The 26,260-nt window shown below is 40.1% G+C and overlaps 1 protein-coding gene across 1 annotated transcript in view; it reads left to right on the top strand.

Moving 5' to 3' along the window:
- The window catches only part of LOC144829412 (sodium- and chloride-dependent neutral and basic amino acid transporter B(0+)-like), a 361,697-nt gene extending 337,119 nt beyond the window's left edge, over positions 1-24,578 (top strand). Inside the window, exon 14 of the mRNA XM_078688535.1 lies at positions 23,530-24,578. Within this exon, the coding sequence (XP_078544661.1) occupies positions 23,530-23,700 (171 nt within the window). The 3' untranslated portion in view covers positions 23,701-24,578. The remainder of the gene's footprint in view (positions 1-23,529) is intronic.
- The last annotated feature ends 1,682 nt before the right edge of the window (positions 24,579-26,260 follow it).

Raw genomic sequence — 26,260 nt, 5'->3', positions numbered from 1 at the left:
GGAATGTAGGATACTGACAGACTAACCCTGGGCTCCACTGAGAAGCGCGTACCTGTTCACAGAGCACTTCAACGCACTATATAAATTCACAATACCGTAGAAGCCAAGCTGCCAATCTTCGTGCCCTGCCTGGTCGCCTCCACACTACACCACGTTTAAGTGTTTCTAAAATGTGACACATGTGAAGCAAACTCTTAAATCACTGATTCGCTGATAATGAAAACCTATGCAGCTACAGCAGAAATAAAATGGTGACAAGAGGTTCTTTCGACTGTTACATGTAGCATAAGCACCCAACTACTCACATGCACACTACACGGCAGAGCACTGTCAACAAAGAATGAAAACGGACCTATGCTAATCACATCAAACGTGCTCGCACTTTCCAATAAATGCCAGAATCAATTTGTTTTGTTTGAGTGAATGAAGTTGTGGATTGGTTTTAAGTAAAAACAAGCATGCGTGCCTTGCGCTGATCAGGAGAGGAGGAGGCAGCAGGAGGAGGGGGAAGGGGAGAGAGTAGGGGGCCTACGCCTGTTTCCCTCGCAGGAGTGAGCTTTGAAGCCATCTGTTCATTACAAACAGATGGTTTCAAAGCTCGCTTCCGCAAAGGAATCGCCAAACATGCACCTGTTGCCATTGAAAGCAATGCAATGCGTGCACGTTTTTGGGGCCAAATCTGAATCCATTACTAAAGGTTTTTTCCTATGCAGGGCATGCGCACTGTGTAGGCAAGACCTAAGTATCATAAAAGTGGTTATCTGACAGAATATCGTTGTTAAAAATTTCGCAAAGGTCAGAAAATCTTGTCGAAAAATCAATGACCAAAACATCAAGAAAGCAAATGAAAATAAATGAGTATAGATTTACTATTCTTAACTCCACATCTACGTACTTTGACAATATTTATGTATACCCTCAAGGTGCATAGATGTGGAGTTGAGTAAAGTAAAATTGGGTAAGCATACCCATAGAAACCACAATATTTTTGTCCTCGATATTCTTGACACAATATTTTGCCTGCACTGTATTTTGTCAATGCTAGTTTGTCCATACACTAATAAAAGTACTCCCCAAATTAGTGGGAAATACTACCCACAGGATTACATAGCGGAGGATTTTATATTTACCAATGGGTTATGGGGAGTATGAAAACAATTAAGAAACACAACCAGAACAAAAAAGACAAAACTAATGTCAAATACGCTCTGATGCATTTACTTATAGTGTCAGTAATCCTGAAGCCTCATACATAAATTGAAACATATTGTTGTACACATTATATTACTTTCAAAATCACCATTTGATACATCTGGATCCAAAATAGAAATATTTAAACCTTCATTAGTTTTATTTCCATACAAATGTTACTTACATTGCCTGTGGCTATATTCATGGCAAAACAGTCCTGCAGATGCCTCTATACAAATGATACATAATTTGTTTGAAACTATATTGATTGCAAAACCGTCCTGCAAATGCCAACACTGAGTTTCGCAGTTATTCTTCTGCTTTTTCAGGGCAAATACACATTAATCTCACTCTTTGAAAACAAGAAAATCAGCTTCATATTAAACCTCTACTAGAACATATCATTCAATACAAAGGAACCAATCTCTTGATCAAGACTGTGCATCGAGAATCTCCATATTGGTTATTTATATTTCAAACTAGTGACCATTCCCTATTCCAATTTCAGTGCACTCATCTTATCCGTCAAGCTGCCCAACACGAAACTCGAATTAAGTTTCTGCACTTCCATCACCTTGTTCCTGGAGGGTTGTTCAGAGACCATAGAAAATAAAGAGTGATATTTGTGATGAAAGTTCATTGCAGGGGCAAGACAATCCCATAAAATTTTGTTTTTGTTTATTTCCTCGCCCCCTGGAGTGGATGTGTCATACTCTTGGAATTATTTTTTTCACTCAGTGGAGCCCATTCTTTGTAATCCAATTGGGGGTGTCATATCATTCCAGCATACGAAGCATTTGAGCAGTGTGTTTAATAAGCTTGAGCCAAGGGGATTTTGTGCCATAAATCACATACTAGGCAATCTTGTATGATCTTTCTGTTTAGAGTGGCTTTTGGATTAACCCATACAGACAGCCCGAATTGCATTGGCACCAGTTTTATAAGGCCTCCCACATACCACTGCCCCAGTTCTTCATTAAAAAAATAGGTTGGACTGCGGTAGACCGAAATGTATTGACGGTCCTGGGCGGTCACGGAGGACTATGACGGATCTCTGTGGCTTTGCAGTATAGGCCGCATCTTAGAATATTTGGACACCACACATGGGAACTTACTTGACTGGACACATTGGTGGAACTGACTCCCCAGCCCTCGCCCACTTTATTTATACAGTCCCCCGACATCCAGCAGGACTGTTGCATTGTGCTCTCGCACACAGGTGTACCTTGCTCGAACACCCTACTGTCATTGTGGAGGTGGTACATTACACCAATAACCACCTCAAAAACTGTTCTCATACACTTAAAGGTTATTTGATGGGAAATACCCCCATAGTTTTGCCCTATAGGTTAATAATGTAAGGCTACTTTACTTATAGATTTCCAACAAGGGTGTGGTTTGCTATTTGCCGATATTCTGGGCAAAATTAAGCAATGCACCAACCAACTGGGAGAACTTTTGTCATCTTATGGCAAGACACTGATGCCAAGAACTTGAGGGGAAATAATTGACCTTCCCTACATTCTTCCCTTTGATGTTCATGGCTCTTACCTTACAGTTCCTTGGGCCACAAGCCATATAAATAGTTTAGTAAGGTTAGAATCAAGAAATAGACTACCCATGAACTCTACAAATTTATCTTCGAGGATCTTCAGGTCATGTGGAGTCTGGGCCATTAACAGCATATCATCTGCATACTATAGGACTGACATGAGGGTGGTACTAATCTTTGGCATGTCTTTTTTTTGTCCTCATTCGCCTCAAACCCCTTTGAACAAACAAGCTGTCCGTACCAATACTCAGCGAACTGAGAAGAGTAGTTGTTCTGTTGGAATCTCACAGGGCCTTCAGCCTGTAGGTACATTGGCAGACATGGATGTTGCTACTCCCGAAAAGGGGAAGAGGTTACTCTTTGACTAGGCCCACAAGAACCTGATGGACATCGTCATTGGCAGACGTGCGGGGGTGCCCAACGTGGTCCAAAGAGTACCAACGAGGCATAATCATAGGACCCGCTGGTCATGGATGTATAGTTAGGACAGGAGTATACCTCCCTGTCATTTATGTCCTAACCCACTTTAGCAACAAGTCCCAAAATGCTGTCTTTTTACTGCTGCACGTTCTGGACAGGTCCATCTTAGATGTCTCGTACATCGACGCCAACCAGTCAGAGTGCATGGAAGGGGAGGGTTCCATCCAACGCTTACATATTTGCCTCCTAGCTAGCAAAATAGAGTAGAATAAAAGAGATCTAGCTGGTCCAGTGACTTAATTGGTAAGGCCAAAAATGTTCAGGTCCAAGTCTCTTTGAATTGGGGATCCCAAAATACCCGTCAATCACTTCCGAACTCCCTCCCAAAAAAGTGAAATGGCAGGACAGGCTTTAAACATGTGAATAGCTGAGGCTTCAACAAGACTGCACTTGCTACAGCTAACTTGGGTCTCATTTGAACATTTAGACAGCTTTAAAGGGGACGGATATGCCCTATGGACAGTGAATAAGTGGTTTCTCCTCAGCCTGGCAGGTTTTACTATGCTAAAGAGAGTCTTAAATGAATTCTGCCACAATTGCTCTCACTGTTCATCTGGAAGATGTTCACTCCATACTTTATCTGCGAGTTTAAATTCACCATCCAAGGCCTCCTCCATTGCCCAATACCAGTAAGAGACCTCCCTACTGACCTGGCTACTAACTGTTGTTCAAAAATGTTGCCCCCGCCTATGGGTTTTTTCTGGCATTGCTATGTTTGGGCCCAACTCTGCAGCTGGATATACTTGAACTTTGAAAGGCCCATTCCCACTCTTCCTCTTAATTGTTCCCATGAAAATTAGTGTACCTTCATAGGCTAGATCTCCCCATACTTTCAAACCTGCTTCTCTAAGTGGTAAAGCAAGCCTATCCTGAAGACATTCCGGCGCACCCGGTGAATCCCAGAGTGGTGCTAGACTTCAAAAGTAATTAAGGCCGACAAGACACTTTAGTCTAGCCCAGGCTCTAGCCAATGCCTGGAGTACTTTAAGTTGAACCTTTTTGAAGAATTTTGGTTCCTCAAATTTAAACAAAAGCCCTCCTCAGGCAGATTGCCCCCCCTTAACATAGCCAGAAACATGCCTCCTGCCCCGGTGCTTACAGGCATTTTTAACGGGCACCCGGGAGAGTGAAAACTGAAAGGCCCAAGCATAATACTGTAAGTCAGGTAGCGCAAGACCCCCTTTCTCTCTCCTACGCCGTAACTTCTTCCAGGCTAGTCTGGTAGTTCTGTATGCCCAGATAAAAGAGTTTACGGCTTGCTGAAGTTTATCGATAGTTGGTTTGTCAAACGGTAGGCGAATTGAGTTAAAGAGGAAGGTTATTTTAAGTAGCACCGTCATCTTAACTAAATTCGCCCTCCCATGAATGGTTAAAGGGAGATGGGCCCAAGATTTCAACTGTTTTTTGACACTCCCTTGACACTTGCGCTAAATTAACTTCTACAATCTTGGCTCCTGGACGATTCTAACCCCCAGGTATCGCATGTTGGGGCTAACCTGACGTTGGCTCCTCTAAAAGTTCCATGTCATGATCTCAATCTTCCCGGCGTTCACCTCATACCCTGAGACCTGGCCAGGTTCCTGTGCCAATCTGATCACTGCCGGGATGGTTGTGTCCAAGTCTGCCAAAGAAACAAGATGTCATCTGCATACAGGGCCACCTTCCTCTCCCACTCTCCATGTCTGAAAGGCATGATGCTAAGATCTTCTCTGAGCCTCTGAGCAAAAGGCTCAATACACATATGGAAAAGGAGATTGGAAAGGGGACAGCCCTGCCTGGTACCCCTAGTGATCTTAGATGCTTAAGTCAGCTTACCATTAACCAGCAAATCAGCTGATGGCGCTTGATATATCAGATGGATGGTATGGCAGAACATTTTGCCCAAGTTAAATTTCCCCATGACTTACACAGGTAGATCCAATTGACCCTGTTGAAAGCCTTGGTGGCATCTAGAGTCAAAGCTGCAAGAGGGAGTGAATAGGTAGAGGCAATATCTATAGCTCCAATAATGTCTTATGTGACATCTGATAGATGTCTTCCTTTGACAAACACCTTCTGATCTGAGTGAAGGATATCGCCGGCCACAGACCCCAACCTGGCCACTAAGATTGAGGCGAAGATTTTATAGTCCACATTTAAGAGCGAAATGGGACTATATGACCCACAGCTCGCTGAATTTTTACCAGGATTCAAAATCAGGATGACTGTGGCGTTGTTCCAAGACCCGGGGGGCTTAAAGCCCTCTGCTAATATCTTCTTAAATAATTGTGTCAGTACCGGGATTATCACCTCACGCAAAGACCTATATATCTTGTTGGGCCTCACAGCTTTGCCTCTCTTGCAGGCAGCTATAGCCTTCCTCACTTCCTCTTGGGTGATGTCCTGATCTAAATATTCCTGCTGTTTAGGACTCATAGGTGTCAATGTGGTCCTATTCAACCAGTCCTTTACTTTAGGCCTATCCTCTACACAATCTTCTTGATATAAATCCTGAAAATACTTAAAAAAAAGCCTCACCAATTTCTTCATTCGAGTATAAAGCAGCTGCCCCGTCACCAGCAGTGATTTTCTTAATCTGATTACGAAGCCTATGTGCTTTTGCCTTCCATGCCAGAAGTTTTCCTGCCCCTTCCCCATACTCAAAATGGGCAATCTAACTAGCCTCCCATCTGCACATGAGCCTTGTCTGAAGGATAACCTCCAACTGCTCCTTTAGTTTACTAAGTTTTCCCAGGTCTTCTTGCTGCCAACCCAAAACAGCCTGACTATTCAATTCTGCCTCCACTTCCTTCATTTCTGCCGCTAAAGATACGATCTCCCCCTGTACTTTTTGTCCCTAAAACTCGGCCTGCTAGTAATAATGCCCCTTAAAAAAGCATTGAGGGAGTCCCAGACCACAGTGGTAGTTGCTCTGCCTAAGTTAATCTTCAAGAAGAGTTCGGTCTCCCGGGATAGGAAGCCCATCTCTTCCTCCTCCAGGAGCAACGTTCGGTCAAAAGATCAAACTCTGTACTGCTGGGCCTGTACCCAATCAAGATCTAGTAATATTCCCGAATGATATGACAGATGGGACGACAAGTAAATTATATCTTTAACCTTGTCCCTTAGACTGTGGCCGACCAGGATGTAATCAATTCTGATTTGTGTCGGTACTTGAAATTTCAATATGATACTCCCTACTGCTGACCTGATCTTTCCCTCCATATGTTGCATAAACCCGTTTGTGCCATCATGGTCTGAAGATACACCCTAGATCTTGAGGGGACGGCCGCTCTACTGCTTGCAGACTTGTCAAATTTAGGATTGAAAACAATGTTATAATCTCCTGCCATAATAACCGGTTCTGGGAAGTCTAGAAGGTGAAAAAAGATTGTTTTAGGAAATGAAAGATCATCTTGGTTTGGGCGATAATAGCCAATCAAAGTAAGAGGGATGCCCTTTAAAGTAACCTTCAATATTACCCATCTGCCACATGGGTCTTCCATATGCTGTAAAATCTGAACATTGGCTTCCTTTTTAAAGAGACTCAGAACCCCTCTGATATTGGCCGTCTGGTTAGTACAGATAACGGAGTCCACCCATTTTTGTTTTTTAAAGATTTCATTGGTCTCTTCCTTAAGAAGATGTGCCTCCTGGATGACAATGACCTGCGCTACAGAGTCCTTTAGATATTGCAAAATTCTAGCTCTTCTAGACCTCACGCGCAGTCCATTGACATTCCAGGACAATATCTGAAGTGTTTTCATGATGGGTTAAGTCTGAGACCCCGAACCTTCACTAGGAAAAGAATAGACCAGAGCCCAAGCCCTCGAAATCTAACCACAGCTATCTGGGCTAAGTCTAAGACACTTGAAGAAAATGAGGTATTTTTATATTTTATGCCCCTGTGTTCCCCTCTACCCACCCCACTCACCCCCCATGGAGAACCCTTCCCTCATTTATCTGGACAGATGTTGTCAGCAAGATCTTGGAGGCCCATGTTGCCGGCTGTCTGAGCTCCTTTGTTGAAGCTTCTTCTCATCTAGATCCCAACCAGGGATCTTGCTCATTCGACCGAAACAGTAATTCTCTCGGTCATGGACAAACTTCGCAAAGGAGCAGATCTAAACTCCTCCCAGGCTCTAATCCTCCTCGATCTATCGGCCGCATTTGACACGTCAACCATAACATCTTGGTCGACCGTGTCCGCAGTGCAGGTGTGGGGGGTCGAGCACTGAAATGGCTCCAGTCGTTCCTGTTAGACAGGTTCCAATCCGTCCGTCTGGTCCAATATTGCTCCACGAAAGGCAGACTTCCCTGCGGAGTTCCGCAGGGCTCTTCCTTATCCCCCTCCTGTTCAATCTTTACATGCAACCTTTGATCATGGCTTTGAGGGAGATGAATGTTCTGGTGTTCAATTATGCAGATGATCTGCAACTAATTTTTAATTTACATCCCACCTGTTCATCTGAAAGATATTTGCGTGACATAATGATCTTCATCAGCAATTGGATGAACTTGAACCAGCTTAAATTAAACCCAAACAAAACGGAGCTGATCCTGACAGGCGGAAATGTCAGCATATGGAACTCCAACTTTGGCCGACTTCCTTGGGATCTCCTCCTGTTCCTGCCGTAACGGCGAAGAGCTTGGGGATCACGATAAGTAAGGACTTATCCATGAACCCACAAATTAACTCAGTGGTCTCGGTCTGTTTCTTCATGTTAAGGAAAATAAAGAAGATGATAAGATTTCTCACAAAAGATGCCTCCACCCTGGTAGTCCAGGCATTAATAATTTCCAGACTGGATTACGCAAACTCACTTTACGCTGGCATTCCTGCTTACCAAGTGCAACGCCTGCAATTGATACAGAATCACGCGGCTAGGCTAATCTTTTCACTTTCCTCCCGTCATCATGTTAAACCCCTGTTGAAGCAACTCAATTGGCTACCTGTGATCCAACGCAGTGCATTTAAATTGGGTCCTATTGTACACAAAGCTCTGCTGGACACCGGCCCAGAGTTCATATCTAACAAGATCAGGAAATATATTCCTTCTCGCAATCTCCGGTCATCTTGCCAACGTCTCCTGAGCACTCCAAGATTCAAACGAATCAAACACAGCGGGCTGCGCTTCGCGACGTTGGCTCCCCAATTTGGAATTCGCTCCCTCTCTCTATTCGACTCACTGATAATCATCTCCAATTTAGGAAACAGCTTAAAACTTGGCTATTCACGTCCGCCTACCTCAACTAACTCACCCTTGCTGTAGCGCCCCGCCCTCTAGCGCCAAGAAACCTACCCGGTGTACGCTGCGCTTTTATAAATAATTTATAACATAACATAACAGGTGTTGCCCCCCTTAGCAGCCCATCCCTTCCCATCCTAAACATGTGTGAAAATTCAAACAAAATGGAATTAAGCCCGTGGCGAAGATAGAAAGAGAATAAGTAAATATTAAAAGAAACTAGTAAGTGAGTAAACAAACCAATCACATTTTAAGTCAATAACTATTCATACTTCTCTAATTGATTTATACAGGGTCTGAGGAAAAATGAATCCAACGATAACAGCGGACCTTTACCTCAATCTAGTCTGAACCCAGAGAATAGAGAGCTACTCCTAGGGGACCTCCATTCCGATGGTGTCAAGCAGCTCGTCAGCCTCCAGAACTGATCTTATGTTATGCATTTTATTGTTATGCATACATTTCGGGAAGGCTGGAAATTTCAGCTGTACAACTGCACTGATCTTCTTGAAGTCGTCCAGCGTCCTACATAGTTCCCACTGCCTTACTAGTGTAACTATGGCAAGATCTGAATGTATTTCAAAGGAGAAATCCCTGACCCTTAATGTTTTTACCTTTAAAGCCAAGTTAAGAATTTTCTCCTTTAGAGAGTAGGTGAGAACATTGATGAGGATTTTTCTTGGCTTAGTTTTGTTTGGATGCCTTCGGAACGGGTCTCTATGGATTCTGTGTTTTCTAGGGTCTCCTCTGACTCTTCAAACTACAAAGCTTCTTTAAGCAGTGTAGTAATATATGATTTAAGGTTGAACCCCTCGCTCCCTTCTGGAATATTCATAAGACAAAGGTTGTTCCTGCAGGAGTTATTCTCCAACATCTCCATTCTGTCACGAAGAGCGGCTTCCTCCCTTTTAAGTGTCTGGATCTCAGCCTCTGCAACTCCAAGATTGTCTTTCAGTTCTCCGACAGTTTTCTCTAGGGTCTCAGTCCTGGTGTTTAGGAGATCCACCTTCCTCTCTAGGGACTCACAGGAATTCCTTATCTCGCCCTGAGTGGCAGCCCATACAGACAAGCCTTTCTTTATATCATCTGATAGCGTAGCAAAAAGAGCTTCCAATGAGCCTACTGAGGGCCTGCCCGATTCTTGAAACTTGAGGCCTTTATCTGCCCCTGCGCTCTCTTGACTGACAGCTCCAACAAAGCTCTGATCAACCAGATCTATCGCTTCATCAGACTCTGTTACAGGCGTACTTTCATTAGCTGTGGTTAATGATTCTACCTGGGGGTTGAAGAGCTGACAGACTCCATATTGTTGGTGAGTAATTTAACCGTAAAATGCCAGAAGAGCCTCCTCTAAGAGCCTTCCCCTTCTTCATGATGTCAAGGACCTCAGGTTGTACTCTAAAATACGACCGTAAAGAAGGGGTGACCCTGACTTTGCTATCCAGGGGGTTACTTTTAGACCTCCCAGGCTTTATGCTTCTGTCTTTAACCTGATAAGTTTGAAATGCAGAGTAGTTAGTGGCAGTTACTGCGTTTGGGGAGCCTTTCAAAGCTTGTTTTTTAGTCTGCTCCTCAGCAGGCTGCTTATTTAAATTTCTGTTTCCTTTAGCCCTCACAAGTCCCAGGGCGGCCCCATGTTTCTTGCTTTTCTTACTTCCCCCCACTTATAACCACCACTGAGGCCCCAGAAGCCTCTGAAGCCACTCTCACGCGCAGTGGGGAGCAAACCTGTATCTCCAGTTGTGCCTCCTGCTGCAACTCCAAAAACAGAAGAGGGAGAAGTGGCAGAAATGGCAGACAAAACAATGTCCTCAGAAGCCGGACCCAGCTCTCCCCGACCCGCTTCGTCGAGTTAAGGAACCAGCTGATGCTGATGCTGCCTCCGCTGACCAGAAGGAGCCCACGAGCCGCCGCTCTGCTGCCCCTCCTAAGCTCCAGGGTGGCCTCGTTCCAGCATGGCTGGCAGGAGGAATGGAAAGCACCGGGGACCCCCACACACATCCCCAGCTGACGCACCCCAGCAAAAAGTCAGAGGAGAGCCTCGGAGAAAACCCCGGCAGTTCAGCAGACGAAAAAGTCCGGTTAAGGCAGCTTTACGCTACGGGACAGGAGAAAAGCGCTCCGGATGCAAGCAACTGCTCAGATAGCAGTCGCCATGTTCTCCCTCAATCTTTGGCATGTCTTGTCCATGTATCATAAGAGTAGCATAAAGGTTGTTTATATACAACAGGCACAAAATGAGAGCTAAGAAGCACTCCTGCCTAACACCTAGGTTTAGAGCAAAGGAATTTGATCATTAGTCTATTCACCATGTCTAACTCAAGCTGAGACTCATGTATGTAGGCTATGTGAAACCCAACTAGTTCCTTGTTCATACACATATTAGTTAATAGGGTAGGCCTCCATAATTAAAATGATACTGATCGCCTTGTTTCAAAAGAATGTTAGTTATACACAATGATGATAATATACAGGACCAATCATCTTGACTATTTGAACATTTGTAATACAACATAAAGTCAGCTTATTTAACTCATCCTATTGTTTATTGCTGTATTTGTAACACTTCTTAAAATAGCTATGGAATCCTAGTTCAATTACTGGCGGCTGGCAGCCTTATACCTAACTGCTGCATGAGCACCTGGTAGTTGTTGGATCCATAAATTATGCATGCAGAACTTGTCTGCTGTGTTTGCTCCTCTACAGCTCTGACAACTTTATTAGCTTTCAAATTTAGCATTTCATAATTTGGGTACCTATGGTGACTAACATACAAAGAGAGCAAGTCATTTTTCCAGGATCACATACTAAGATCAAGTGGAAAACCCACAAAGGAATGCAGACAAGATCTTTATTCAGCAAGTTGGCCACATCTTCCAAACCTCCAACTACTATTCCTCTGCATATGTGACTGTTACATTTTCTGACATTCAGCAAAAGATCATTTGTGGGTTATCAGAAAATCATGGACCATATCAAAATGCATATTTCAATGTACTTCCAAACCATATTGTCTGATCCAAAAGATGAAAGAGAAAACTAGAGCTGAATTATGTGCTGCAAATGGATTTTACTCAAATATTTATTTGTGCACTATGAGGAGATTATTTATGTCAGGCCATGCCCCACCAACATAATATTACATTGTCTTGGTAGATTACAAAAACTGTTCAATGGAAAAACTCTACTCAACTCCTGATAGCTATGCTACTGGTTTCAGCAGAGACAACTGTCTGAGAGGGATACCCTGATGAAAGTCTTCTCTAATATAAGGCCTTACTTAGCAACTGGTCCTCAAAGTTGGTCATTTGACAGTCTGTTATTTTTCACTCCCAACTGTAACATTCCTAAAGAAGTGACTAGTGATTACTGCCCCCATCATTTCTGCTCTCACAAGCAGCAGCACTGTTCTACTGACAGTGAAGCTTTTGCACCCCAAGGTGTAATCACGGAAAGCAGTGAGGTTCAATAGAGCTAAATTAATTACTAATGGAGGCTTTTGGGCAGCACCAAGTAGGATCTTCTAAAGTTGCTTTTCCAGTACACTTATAAAAATGATTTATTTAAATTGGAGGACTTAACTAGTTGTCTCCTAGCATGAATTGTGTTAAATTAACTTTGAATCATAAGTTGGCCTCTCAGTTGGAAAATGTCTATTTATATATGAGGCCAAAACAGTTGTTTGCAGCTGGTCGATTTGGGGACATACTTTTCTTAATATGTGCTTCACTTTTATACATTAAGCAAATGGCAAGTGGACTACAGAGCATGCTTAAGGGTGTATGTAACTAATGCATAAATATAGATTTTCATACATGTCAGAGGACTTCCCTTTGCCATGGCAACAATGGTGCTCCTGGAGCCATGCTTTCCAGTCACACATATGGGTTGTGTAACCGTATACAGCATCCCAAATGCACCATCTAACATTTATGGCACACTTTCTGCACCAACTTACTGAGCCTTACTATAAAAATAAATATTTTAATCGGTTGTAGGCAATTTTACCTTTGTTTTAAAGGTAAGATCACAAGCACTGTGACACTGAATGCGGTGTCAGGGTGCTCAGAGTCACAATACCAGCAAAACCCCGGATGAAAAAGTTATGGGACTATTATAAAAGAGATCTCATTCCTCAAAGATGCCCACCTAGATTGTGGCCCGTGGGGAGACATAGGGGAAGAGTAATTGATCACTCTCCCTGCACACTCTAGCTTTCTACTGTAAATGGGATACCAATTTCAAGCTACCATGTTTCACCTTACATTATGATTCAGAAGGAAAGCGAAACATAGCAGAACACAAGAAAACAACAGTGCATCAATAACTTGACTGCTTCCACAATTCAGAATATATCGAAAAAGAGCTTGTACATACTGAACTTTTTCCTTTGGAAATTATGCTTCCTCCTTTCTTACGTATTCATGCTAATAATCGTCTTCAGTTAGTTTTAAGTAAATATAACATTTTATTAATCGACGAGGCAAAATTGATGACATAGAGAACTGAAGGTGTTCTCCGGGGCTCTGGTTTAATCAACGTTTGATTTAGAGTGATGGAGGCAATAATTAAGGAAGGCTGAGCAAATGTTTGCGATATGTTGATTTGGCATTAGGAAAGACCAATATATTAAAGTTTATGTAGAAACTAGAAGAGTTTAAATTCAAAGTAGGAACATGTTCCAATTTCCAGGGGAAATGTTTGTGGGAAGAGGCTTCTTGAAAGCTACAAAGAAGTAGTATACACAAAAATGTCCATGTTTTAGTCCAACTGAAAGAAATCTAATAGCCTGTCGGCTGACTTCTGAGTGGACAGCAATTGGTCTACAGTAAGATACATTGACAGTTACGTTTTTCATACCAATACAAGCAAGTGTCTCCATGACTCTGATAAGTCTGTAGCCTACTAAAGTTAATAGCAAATTGTTTTCCTGGTTCTTACTAAAAAAAAAAAAAAGTTTAAATATCTTATGTGACAAACATCAAGAAAGGAGGTTATTGTAAGGACATAGACTGTTACACCTTGGGAGAGCGAGACCTCTAGCTTGATGTGCATTTTGACTGACCTGCAACAAGGCAAAATCAAAATAGCACCTAGAATTAAAAAAGGTCTCTGTGTGGGATCTCAAGAATATCCTTGGTTGTTTGACAAAAGTAGAAAGACCTCCGTCATACAAAGGTCCATGCGGAACATGCTCAAGAACACCAAACCTGTATAACAGGTATAAAATAAATACGTTAAAATGCCCAAAGCAATTTAGTTAAAAGACACTGAAATAATTTTAAAAGGGTGCAGTAATTACGAGTGAAATATATTATAAAGTGCCCACATAAAACCATTAACATCAACAAAGAGAAAGGCTATGGCATGCAGTAAGGCCTTTATTTAAACTCTGCATTGATCAGTGTCATACTTCCCTTGAGTAGGCCATGCAAATATAACTGTTTTTAGTCATTTGCTGAACTTAAAAAACTCTATGGTTAAGTGGCAGTTTGTGGAACATACAATGCCAATTTTGATGGTGCTCTCAAAATCTGTATTTTGGAACAATTAACCAGGCCACTCCTAGCTTCTTCCACTTCAAAGTTGTCAGAGTTCCTGTGGGTTCTGATTGTTAAACACTTATATTGTGACAACCATGGTACTCAAATGATATCAGTTCGAACAGATGAAAAACACCAAGGCAAGTTGCAGACGAACATTCTGACAATCTGACTAGCCCAAAGTACCTTTCCAGTGTCATGATGGAGAAGTTGAGCATTTAGTAATTTCAAAGGTGAAAACAATCTTTAGAAAACCATTTTTTTCTGGACAGCTTTATGACAGTTTTCAACACAAGGAGTCCACTTGGAGAAAAATGTTTACAGGATTTGAAGTTTGTTTTCCATTATAAATGGTGGCCTACAATGAAAACAAATCTAGTTACTTTCCTGACGTAGGCCAACTTGAAAGCTATTTGTATAGGCAGGGTTCTAAGTCTAAAGACTGCCATTGCAACAGCAGACAATCCAATTGAATGAATTGTCGGTGGGAGGCATGCTAAAATCAGAGTATTGACACAGCCAGCCTTGGTTCAAATCACTCAATGAAGGGAAAGCCAGTAGCTCGATTGAGTAGCAAGGACTGCAAAAGGCTTTGGGTGGCATGGATTACTGACTCCTTGCCGTAGTATCAGCGCCATTCTTGAAATAAAGCTGTGCTAGTGTCACTCACTATTAGCACTGATGCTGAAGCAGCAGTAACTGTTTCAAGCAAAATCTTTAACTGGTAGACAGACCACCATGCAGTCATCTGTAAGTACATTAATTAAACATGGTTCTCTAAAATTAGTTCCCATACTAAGACCTGGCAAACACGTATAAATTAAGGGTTGTCATCAAAATCCGAAAAAAGAATTCTCACAAAGAAGAAGGAGAGAGAGTATTGGGAAAATTCATGTTGAACTGATCAAGGAGAATAGCCCTAAATACCATGCAGCTGACAATACAATCAAGGACAATTCAGATCCACTAACCCATTTCTTTGTTTTTGAGTCAGAATCAGATAAGTAAGTGGTCAGCTATGGATAAATCTTACATAGTTTCCAAAGGTAGCAAAAAACAATGACAAAGACTACAGGCCGCCTGCACTAGCACTCTTAGGCTACTGTAGCTCCTACCTGCTTTAACACCACCTAACACGGCTCAGGGCACCACCAACATGCCACTGCTGTATGCACTGTAGCAAAATGTGTGGTTTGGTGAGGCCAGGGAAGCAGGACAACCTGGGCCACCACTCAGCATAGGTTGTGGCTCCTGTGCATGGTATTGCAGGCTCTCGTTTACACCCTCACTGGTTCTTTTACTTTGAGCACGCACTATGCAGTTGGTGAACCGCAGGTGAGTAGCAGCCATGGACACAATCTTCCAACTCTTGAACAATAATCTGGTTGAGCTTCATACATTAATTGCTACATAATCTACCAGCAATCCCTTTAGTCTAATGTGGCTGTATTTTTACACTACCCAGGACTGCTAGGATGCCAAGTAACAAGATATCTGTTACTTCTTAGCACCATTCACCACACGTTTTCTCAACTCATATACTAACTTTATCCATCTTACTCTCTATTGCTGCTCAGTTTCTCGTTTTGCTTTCTCCCTCTACACTCTTTTCTCTTTTTTCTAAGCCATCAAAGGCACCACAGAAGATTCCAAACTGGTGAACAGTGTTCGGAGACTGGTGACAGCATATGAGACATGAGGCCCCTGGCCAGATACCCTCATATTTATTGCAGATGGGGAGATTTTCCAAATTGCCAGCTGTCAATTTCAAGCACCCATATATGGGTCAAAATCAAGAACCAGCTTACAAGGCTTTCCCTTTCAAGTCTTCAGTATTCTAAATATCTATCTTCTTTAATACAAGATAGATCTTAATCACAATATTAAATTAATCTTATACTGCAGTTTCAATGAGGAATCATGGTATCCTCTTAAACAAATTCATTTATGAAAAATTCAGGCTGAGATAACACTGATATAGTTTGGTTTCTTCTTTTGCCGCATGCAAAAACATATGTTATGCTATCCTAACACCCTCAGTTGCCCTATGACGCAAGCAAGACATTCGAGGACCAAAAGGAGTGAAACAGCTCATAACCCTCTTTCTCTGAAAGTAACTCCTGAAATTGGTGAAATGTACATTGATATTTCTCAGTCAGCGCTTCAGACTCTTATTAATGACAATCACCATTTAGATCGAATTCAAATTTACTGCATTGTTTGAAGGAAAACCCATAACACTGTGACAAATGATTTTGGAGGTGCAGCTGACTATGTAAAGATATTGGGGCATATTAGCAAGAACCTCGTTAAAAATTACCGCAGTGGCGATAATGGGCTTGCTAATATGCGTTATAGAATTCCAATAGAAGCCCTGGTTAGATGTGCAGGACATCTAACCTGGGCTTCTATTGGAGTTCTATAACGCATATTAGCAAGCCCATAACTGCGATAATTTTAACAAGGTTCTTGCTAATATGCCCCATTGTTCGTGTGTGTTCAGGTACCAGCAAAGACCGAGGATGCAGGCATTACTGTGCTAAGTGCTAAATAGCAGGAACGCAGTCTTGACACATAACGCTGAAAATCCCTCTAATAGTGAGAATTTATTTAAGTACAGCCAAGAGTTATCGCAATGTTAGAAAATGTATCTAAGTGCATGAACTCTACATTATAAGATTCAGTTGGCTATTACGAAATGGCAAACTAAGGGGGATATTATCCAGCAGGGCGTTAAAATGATCGCTGTTTTAGCAGCAGAAAACTGCTGCTAAAGCGGCGATAATGGGCTTGATAATATGCCCTGGAGAATTCCAATAGAAGCCCATGTTCACACCAGAACATGAGTTTCTATTGGAATTCACAAGGCCATATTATCAAGCCCATTATCGCCACTTTAGCGGCACTTTTCTGCTGCTAAAATGGCGATCATTTTTAACGCCCTGCTTGATAATAGGCCCTCAAGACTTGTCTGATGGTATTTTAATCATACAGGTCAGGACTTGGGATAAGTTAGGTCCTATTAACCGTAGACACCAAGCGAACTACAATGAAATCATTCAGATTTATTTTCTTAAATTTCCAGTAACTTTTTCACTTTTATTTCTAGAGAACGATCATCAGTAAGAAATCTGGCTTTTTTACTTGATCTTGGAGAATGTCTGTGACATGTTCCCCATGATTAAGTTATACCCTTTGCTCAGGCACTTATGAAATCTGGAAAAGAAGTCTGTGCCTGAGATGCAAAGCTGAACTGTAATTGCCAATGATTAAACAAACTCTGCACCACTCCTGCCATTTTATCTCATCAATGATTATGCACATTCAGCACCAGTAAGGGAGAAATGCTACAGGAAAGGACCCAATGTTATACGAATGAGGAAATTCATTTTACTGAGTGATAATACTTTATGAAATTAATGAAAAGCTTAAAAATAAACCCATAGTTAATTAACCACATGCACTGTAATCTGTTGCCACCTTGGGCAACATGAGATAGGGAAATTTATAAAGTATAAATTAATAAATAAACTTAAAACCTGACATGGTGTTGGTTTCGACTGTCGTTCACAGAACCATCTTGGAAAATATAATTAATGGTACACAGTCAAAATATCGAGTTTTATATTTCGACCTACCAAAATATCGTGTATGAAATTTAGAAGGTATAGAATATCGATGTCAAGAATATCGTAGGACAGAATATCGACTCTAAGGTAAGTAATATCGAAGTTAGTAATATCGATAGCATATATATCGATGTAACTAATTTCGATGTCACTAATATCGAAGTTAGTAATATCGATAGCATATATATCGATGTAACTAATTTCGATGTCACTAATATCGATATTTGTATTATTTTTATGTTTTTTATTATGTATGTGTTATATGTTTCTGTTAAATATTAAAATTAATTTATATTATATGTGTATTCTTTTTATATATTAATACATAAATTTTTATGTATATTATATGTTTTAGTACCGGAGCGGGTTGTGGGTTTATAGGGGAATAGGGTGGGAAGTAATTTAATTGTAAATATTTAATGATTATTTTTATGTATAATTAATTTTTTAATTACTTATTAATTGGCAATTAATTATTTTAATTGATAAATTAATTATTTAATTGGTAATTAATTTTAATTTAAATTAAATTTTATGTTTTAGTACTGGAGCGGGTTGTGGGTTTATAGGGGAATAGGGTGGGAAGTAATTTAATTGTAATTAAATATTTTTTTATGTATAATTTATTTTGTAATTACTTGTTCTTGGAAATTAGTTATTTTAATTGATAAATTAAATATTTAATTGGTGATTAATGTTAATTTAAATTAAATTGTATGTTTTAGTACTGGAGCGTGTTGTGGGTTTATAGGGCAATTGGCTGGGAAGTAATTTAATTGTAAATATTTAATTATTTATACATTTTTTGTTATGAATAATCAGTGTATTAATTAATTATTAATTGGCAATGAATTATTTAAAAACATAATTAATTTATTTAATTGGCAATTAATATTTGTAATTTGTAAATAATTTGTATTCAGTACAAAAAATCATTAATTAATTGGTAAACATTTTCAGAATTTCTTTAAATTTTTGTATATTGTTTCTTTATTGTTTTTTAATTGTGATTTAAATTAAAAATATATATATTATTTTTATGATAAATATTTTATTTTTTATATTTATTATTTGGTGAGTAATATTTAATAATTAATATTTATTGGTGTTTGTTGTTAATTTATTGTCAATTAATTATTCAAATGTTATTGGTTTTATTAATTAATAATATTTATTAATTGATGTTGATGTATTAAAAAAATTAATTATAAAATATTTTAAATATAAACATTATTTATAAGTATTTTAAAATAAAATTCTACGTTATTAAATGATTTCCCTACTGTTGCACCCTTAGGAGTGGGAATAGTAATATTTTCCCCTACGCTATCCAAAGCTTTCCCTACTGTTGCACCCTCTGGAGTTGGAATAGTTATGTTTCCCCCTATGCTATCCAACACTTTCCCTACTGTTGCACTCTTTGGAGTTGGAATAGTATTTTACCCCTACGCTATCCAACAATTTCCCTACTGTTGCACCCTCTGGAGTTGGAATAGTACATTTTTACCATATGCTATCCAATGCTTTCCCTACTGTTGTACCCTCTGGAGTTGGAATATTAATTTTTACCCGTACGCTATCCAACGCTTTCCCTACTGTTGCACTCACTTGAGTGGCAATAGTAATTTTCCCCCTATGCTATCCATCGTTTTCTGTACTGTTGCACCCTCTGGAGTTGGAATAGTAATTTTTCCACCTACGCTATCCAATGCTTTCCCTACTGTTGCACCCTTTGGAGTTTGAATAGTTGATTTTCCCCCTACGCTATCCAACGCTTTCCTTACTGTTGCACCCTCTGGAGTTGGAATAGTAATTTTTACCTGTACGCTATCCAATGCTTTTCCTACTGTTGCACTCACTTGAGTGGGAATAGTAATTTTTTCCCCTACGCTATCCAACGTTTTCCCTACTGTTGCACCCTCTGGAGTTGGAATAGTAATTTTTCCAACTACGCTATCCAATGCTTTCCCTACTGTTGCATCCTTTGGAGTTTGAATAGTAAATTTTCCCCCTACGCTATCCAACGCTTTCCTTACTGTTGCACCCTCTGGAGTTGGAATAGTAATGTTTACCCACCCGCTATCCAACGTTTTCCCTACTGTTGCACTCTCTGGAGTGGGAATAGTAATTTTTACCTCTACGCTATCCAAGTCTTTCCCTACTGTTGCGCTCTTTGGAGTTGGAATAGTAATTTTTCCCCCTACGCTATCCAACGTTTTCCCTACTGTTGCATCCTCTGGAGTTGGAATAGTAATTTTTCCCCCTATGCTATCCAACGCTTTCCTTACTGTTGCACCCTCTGGAGTTGGAATAGTAAATTTTCCCCCTACGCTATCCAACGCTTTCCTTACTGTTGCACCCTCTGGAGTTGGAATAGTAATTTTTACCCGTACGCTATCCAATGCTTTCCCTACTGTTGCACTCACTTGAGTGGGAATAGTAATTTTTCCCCCTACGCTATTCAACGTTTTCCCTACTGTTGCACCCTCTGGAGTTGGAATAGTAATTTTTCCACCTACGCTATCCAATGCTTTCCCTACTGTTGCATCCTTTTGAGTTTGAATAGTAAATTTCCCCCCTACGCTATCCAACACTTTCCTTACTGCTGCACCCTCTGGAGTTGTAATAGTAATTTTTACCCACCCGCTATCCAACGTTTTCCCTACTGTTGCACTCTCTGGAGTGGGAATAGTCATTTTTACCTCTACGCTATCCAAGTCTTTCCCTACTGTTGCATCCTCTGGAGTTGGAATAGTAATTTTTCTCCCTACGCTATCCAACGCTTTCCTTACTGTTGCACACTCTGGAGTTGGAATAGTAATGTTTACCCACCTGCTATCCAACGCTTTCCTTACTGTTGCACTCTCTGGAATGAGAATAGTTATTTTTCCCCCTACGCTATCCAACTCTTTCCCTACTGTTGTACCCTTTGGAGTTGGAATAGTTATTTTTACCCTACGCTATCCAAACTTTTCCCTAATGTTGCACTCATTGGAGTGGGAATAGTAATTTTTCAACCTACGCTATCCAATGCTTTCCCTACTGTTGCATTCTTTGGAGTTTGAATAGTAAATGTTCCCCCTACGCTATCCAACGCTTTCCTTACTGTTGCACCCTCTGGTGTTGGAATAGTAATTTTTACCCACCCGCTATCCAACGTTTTCCCTACTGTTGCACTCTCTGGAATGGGAATAGTAATTTTTACCTCTACGATATCCAAGTCTTTCCCTACTGTTGCACTCTTTAGAGTTGGAATAGTAATTTTTACTCTTACGCTATCCAGCGCTTTCCCTAATGTTGCACCCTTTGGAGTTTGAATATTAATTTTTACCCTTACGCTATCCAATATTATTTATATATATTTATGTATTTAATATGTTACATAATGTTGTATTTAATGAATTTTTTTAATATTGAAAGTATTTTTAATTGTTTTTATTTATTGAATATAATAATTTATTATTATTTATGTTATTATTTTATGAGTGTTGATGTATTTGTAATTTATAGTATTTGTTAAATTTTTTAAATAATTAAAAAATATATATATTATTATTAAGTATATATTATATATTGTATGCTTATTTTTAATTAAATGTTTAATATTAAATATGTATTATTTATTCATTTTAAACATTATAACATATTTTTAAATAGGTTTAAATTATATATAATTATTATTTACTTAATTTAACTTTTTCTATTTATAAAAAAAACGATATTTTTAATTACGATATTTTTAACATCGATATTTTATTTTCGATATTTTTGTACTTACCATGTTGTAGATAGGGTGTCGATATACTTGCCTTCGATATTCCAGCATCGATATTTTGTCTGTCGATATTCTGGCCCTCAATATTCTGTCATAGATCCATAATTAATGACTCTGAGAGGGTACAAAAGGAGCCACATGGGGCATGATTCACAAAGGGCCTCCATATTCATGGCGGAGGCCCCACAGTTGTGGGGGAGTCTCTAGACTCGGGCGGAATCTAAAATTGTCTTTTAGGAGAATTTGCCCTGAGTGCAGAGACTCCCCCACGACTGTAGGCCTCCTTTGGGAGAGCAGAGGCCCTTATGAATCAGGCTCATTATGTTCAACATTCAACCTTGAAGATATCCCACACTCGTCCTGCTACTTATTAAAACCCGTGTCACTGCAAATACCATGTGAAAATAAATAAAGCACTGATGCATTCGAAATCAAGCAGTGTGAGCATGGGCTATTAGAGCATGAGCTAGCTGTGCATGAGATGTTAATGTTTGGCCTCTTACACAACAAATGAAGATTGATCTGAGTAACAGTTTTCACATCGATATGACAGATCCCTGCGCTGGCACACAATTAGCTCCCATGCACCGACACAGGCACCCTTGCACCATAGTGCAAGGGTTTCTTAGTTGAGGGGAATGATTTGTTTATGTGCAGGAAGGTGTCCTTTCTTTCACATAAACAATCTGAAATGGTGATATGAAACTTCTATCTGTGCTGCTTAATGCAGCACACATAGAAGTTGCAAAAAGTAATATTTTTTAATGATTGTTTATATACAGGAAGGGACACCATCCTGCACATAAACAATCACAAAAGGTGATTAACTCGTTCTATGTGTGTTGCAGAATGAAGCACACATAGAAAGAGGAAAAAAACGAAGAGAAATGTAAAATATTCTCCTGGTTGCACCTCCGTACGCTTCCCCTGGGAAAGCATAGCAGCGTAGCATTCTGACGCATTTTCAGGTTTACGATTTCTTGTAAATCCAGAATTGCGGCAGAAAGCATGGGTGTTGGGAGGGAACACCCACAGCAACACCGATGGCATGTCCCTTTCACTCAAAGTGTTGCGTGTATATGAGCCATATTTACAAGGACACAAAAAGTCACGCAGGGTGACTTTGGGCCAGATGTACGACCATTTGGTTTTGCGACAAGCAAATTGCGAAAAATTGTGAGTCGCAATTTGCGAGCTGTAAAAGCAAATGTACAACAGTGTCAGAGACACTGTTAGCGATTCCCAATGGGGTCGCAAAATGCGAGGCTCATGAATATTAATGAGCCACTCGCAATTTGCGACCCCATTGGGAATGGCTGGCCCTCCCAGGGATGGTGGTCTGCTGGGCTTAGACATGGGCTGCTTTTCAATAAAGCAGTTGTTTTAAAAAAATGCAGCCCGTTATCCTTAACGGAAAACGGGATGCGTAAAAAAATTAAAATAAAACGTTTTCATTTGACTGCCTGCCCTTAAAAAACTATTTTTGGAGCCATTCACAGAGGGGAAGGAGTCCCCTGGGGACCCCTTCCCATTGGTAACTCCATTACCACCAGCTTGAAAAGGGCGGTAATTTGCAAGTGTTTTGCGACCAACATTACCTACATTAGGGTTGAGACTCACTATTCCGAATTAGCAAGTCGCAAATAAATTGCGACTCGCTAATTAGGAATTGTACATGGCCCTGTAACATTTTGATTGCGCAAACAGGTCGCAAACCTGTTTCTACATGCAATTTAGGGTTGTACATCTGGCCCTTTATGTGTCTTGTAAATGTAGGGCAGCAGGTAGCGCTGCTGGTTCATCACAAAAAGTGTTGCACCGGCAGTGCAAGGGGCTTGTAAATAAGCCCATTAGTATATTGTCAGCTGTGAACTGCAAATTATTGCGGCCGGCCGGGCGGGTGCTCCGTGGGCTGCTCGTACTCCATGCGACACATAGCCATGCCCCCCCAAAACATCGTCTGCTCTAATGTGGTATTTGCAAACTTCTGAAATACGTCTTTTAGTGTCACAAAGAATAACAATATGAATGCCTGACCACAGCTGTTTTGTGTAATAGTAACCACGATATGAACAACTGTGAAAATGAAACAAACACCAGGTAACCATTAAAATATATTTTGTTTTTACAGCGTTTTGTCAAGTGTTGTAAACCAGCTGCAAACTGGGGACCAGCATTGCCACAAAACCGAGGTGAAAGATACAAGCATATGAAAGATCCTAAGCTTGATAAAGAGACTAAAGAAGATCTAGAGCTACCAACGGTTGATGGCACAGATAACCCCTCTTTTCAAAGAGAGTAAAAGTTTTGGACTATGCATCAGAGTTTCACTGAAGTGGAAAGGATACGCACTATGCTTTTCCAGATTACCACACACAACCGGAAATACCAACACCTAGAGCTATGATTTCCTGAGGATAACACAATCCAAAAGCCTGTTTACATCTCTAACCTTCTGGAGAAAACTTCGATGAGTCAGTCCTGGGTGTGATGTCCTATGAATGTAACTTGTCATTTCGGCAACCTTATAATGACTATCTGTGAAAAGGACTACCTTTGTGATCATTGCATTCGAATATAAGGCAGTTAAGAACATATTCTACAATAGGCATTATTTAAGACATTTGTCCTAGATGGCATGACACAAAATATGTACAATACATACAGTGACGACAGAATGTATCCTAATGCTGACTGGATACACGAAATCCCAGTACAGTGAAACTCAGTGCTACCAACAGCATAGAGGGTCATTTTGCTTTGAAGTTGTTGTAAATGAATATCATGAGCTATTGGGCTTCCTTCAATTTGGTTGCACTTTTGTTTTAGTATTAAGTCTACAGATCTTCTTAAATGTGACTGCTTTTACTAATTCAGGTCACTCTGACAAGACAACATTTGTGAGTTTAGTTCTCTCAACTCAGGGAATTTAGACTTCAACCCTGCTGGCAGGAGTGTTAATGTTAATACATCTTTAAGGTAAGAAGCACAGCAACAAAGGAGTATACTCCAACATGGAGCCATACTCCATGGCAAGAGTAGTTTTTTTATGTTTTTAAATGTTTATAGCAGTTAAATATTATACTAAGTTTATCTTCTGTCAAGATGTGTGAAAGAAGGAAATTTATTATAAAAGTCCAGTAATTGTAATAAACCTAATAAACAGTTTTCCAAAGGTCATATTCTGTAGCTTGAAAAAACACCCTTGTTCAGTTTGTTAACTCTAAATCATTTAAAATTGCGAATTTTCATATTTATTGTGAAACTATGGACCAGATGTACAACATTTCCATTCACCAAATGTGGTTCCAAATTGCGCACTGACTTTTTGTGAATGGAAAATAATTTTAAGATCTGATCGATATTCTTATAGGTCAGTTTATAAAATTCAGAATTGTAGTGGGTCACGATCCAATCTACATCATCAATATTCACGGGGTAGGTCGCAAATTGCGACTAAGATCAGATGCCACAACAGGGATGGTGGCCTTCTAGAAACAGCACAATACCATGTCTACGATCGCATTTAAATGAAGTAAACGTTTTTTTTAAGAAGCAGCCTTTTCCCGTAAAGAAAACAGGACTGTATTATAAAGAAACATTTTTTTTGTTTTTAAGTTTAGGGCAGGGCACTGGTCTCCTGAACCAATGCTTGCTTCCCAACAAAGTTTTTTTTTACGCTGTGTGATCCAACATCTTGTTCAGGTCCAGAGAGGACTAGTAGCATAGGAAAGGTCTTGCCCAACCCCAAATTTGAGAGTTTTTATAGGAAATCTTCTCAAAGACGAGCATGGAAAGTGCAGATTAATAATGGTGTGGCAAATACATATATTTTCTACATATCAGAACATAGCATTAGAAAGTGCCCTATACCTAAGCCCTATCCCACTACATAAATACTAATTAAGCCCCCTTTGAGCTAATGTTTTCCTGAGGTGTCAGAACAAAGTAGTTGGAAAACAACAGTGGACCATTGTGAATAAATGCAATACTGCATGGAGGCAGCAGAACCTTGAAGAAAAGATACATTACTGAACCCATGCTAGAGAGTCTTCTTCAATAACACTGTAATTCAGGAATAAACAAACATGACTTGGCTGACTACTTACCACAAAAATATTAAACAGCACACAAAGATGATGAGACATCCATTTTGAACAAGATCACTTCGAAACCTCGCTGAGGCATAGTTAGCATAAGCTGAATTTTGTTGTCTTTAACTGGTCATAGCAAAATCGTTTTAAAGGCAATAGCAACATATACATGTACACATGTGAATGTGAGTGTGGATTACTATTGCATACATTGTTAATAATGCACAATTCTAATTAAAGCACAAAAGTTCTGACACTTGTATGTCTCCCTTGATCCACAAGCTGACCAGGTAAGACAGGTTTGATATGTGGCTGTTTTCCCCCCTAAAGTCTGATCATTGGGAAAATAATATATTTCTAGTTAATGCTATCAAAGAGACAACTCTCTGTCCAATCAGAGTGAGTCAGCCTACCTAACACGGGGGTCATCAAAGACTGTGCCAAAAGGTTCTAGGGTATCACTGTTTTGTATCTGGAACTAACCATGACAATCCAGTATTTGCTAGCATGACCATCATAGAACAATTGAAAAGTGAATAGTGCTGCCCAATTGTCTTGGTACCTAAACCTGATCAGTCCATTACTTTTTGCCTATATTTCAGGCAAGTCGGTGCTTTGTTGATGCTTATCCTTCCCTTTGGTCGATTACCTGATAAAAAAGACTTGGAGATCCTCAGTATATCAGTACCCTATATTTCCCAAAGGGTATTGTCAGGTTCAACTATACTTTTCTAATATGTGCAAGACTACTTTCTCCACTACCTTTGG

This window comes from Lissotriton helveticus, chromosome 4_1 (assembly GCF_964261635.1).
Source record: "Lissotriton helveticus chromosome 4_1, aLisHel1.1, whole genome shotgun sequence".
NCBI classification, from domain to species: Eukaryota; Metazoa; Chordata; class Amphibia; order Caudata; family Salamandridae; genus Lissotriton; species Lissotriton helveticus.
The sequence above is the reverse complement of the archived record's forward strand: the minus strand, read 5'-3'. Positions and strand labels throughout refer to the sequence as shown.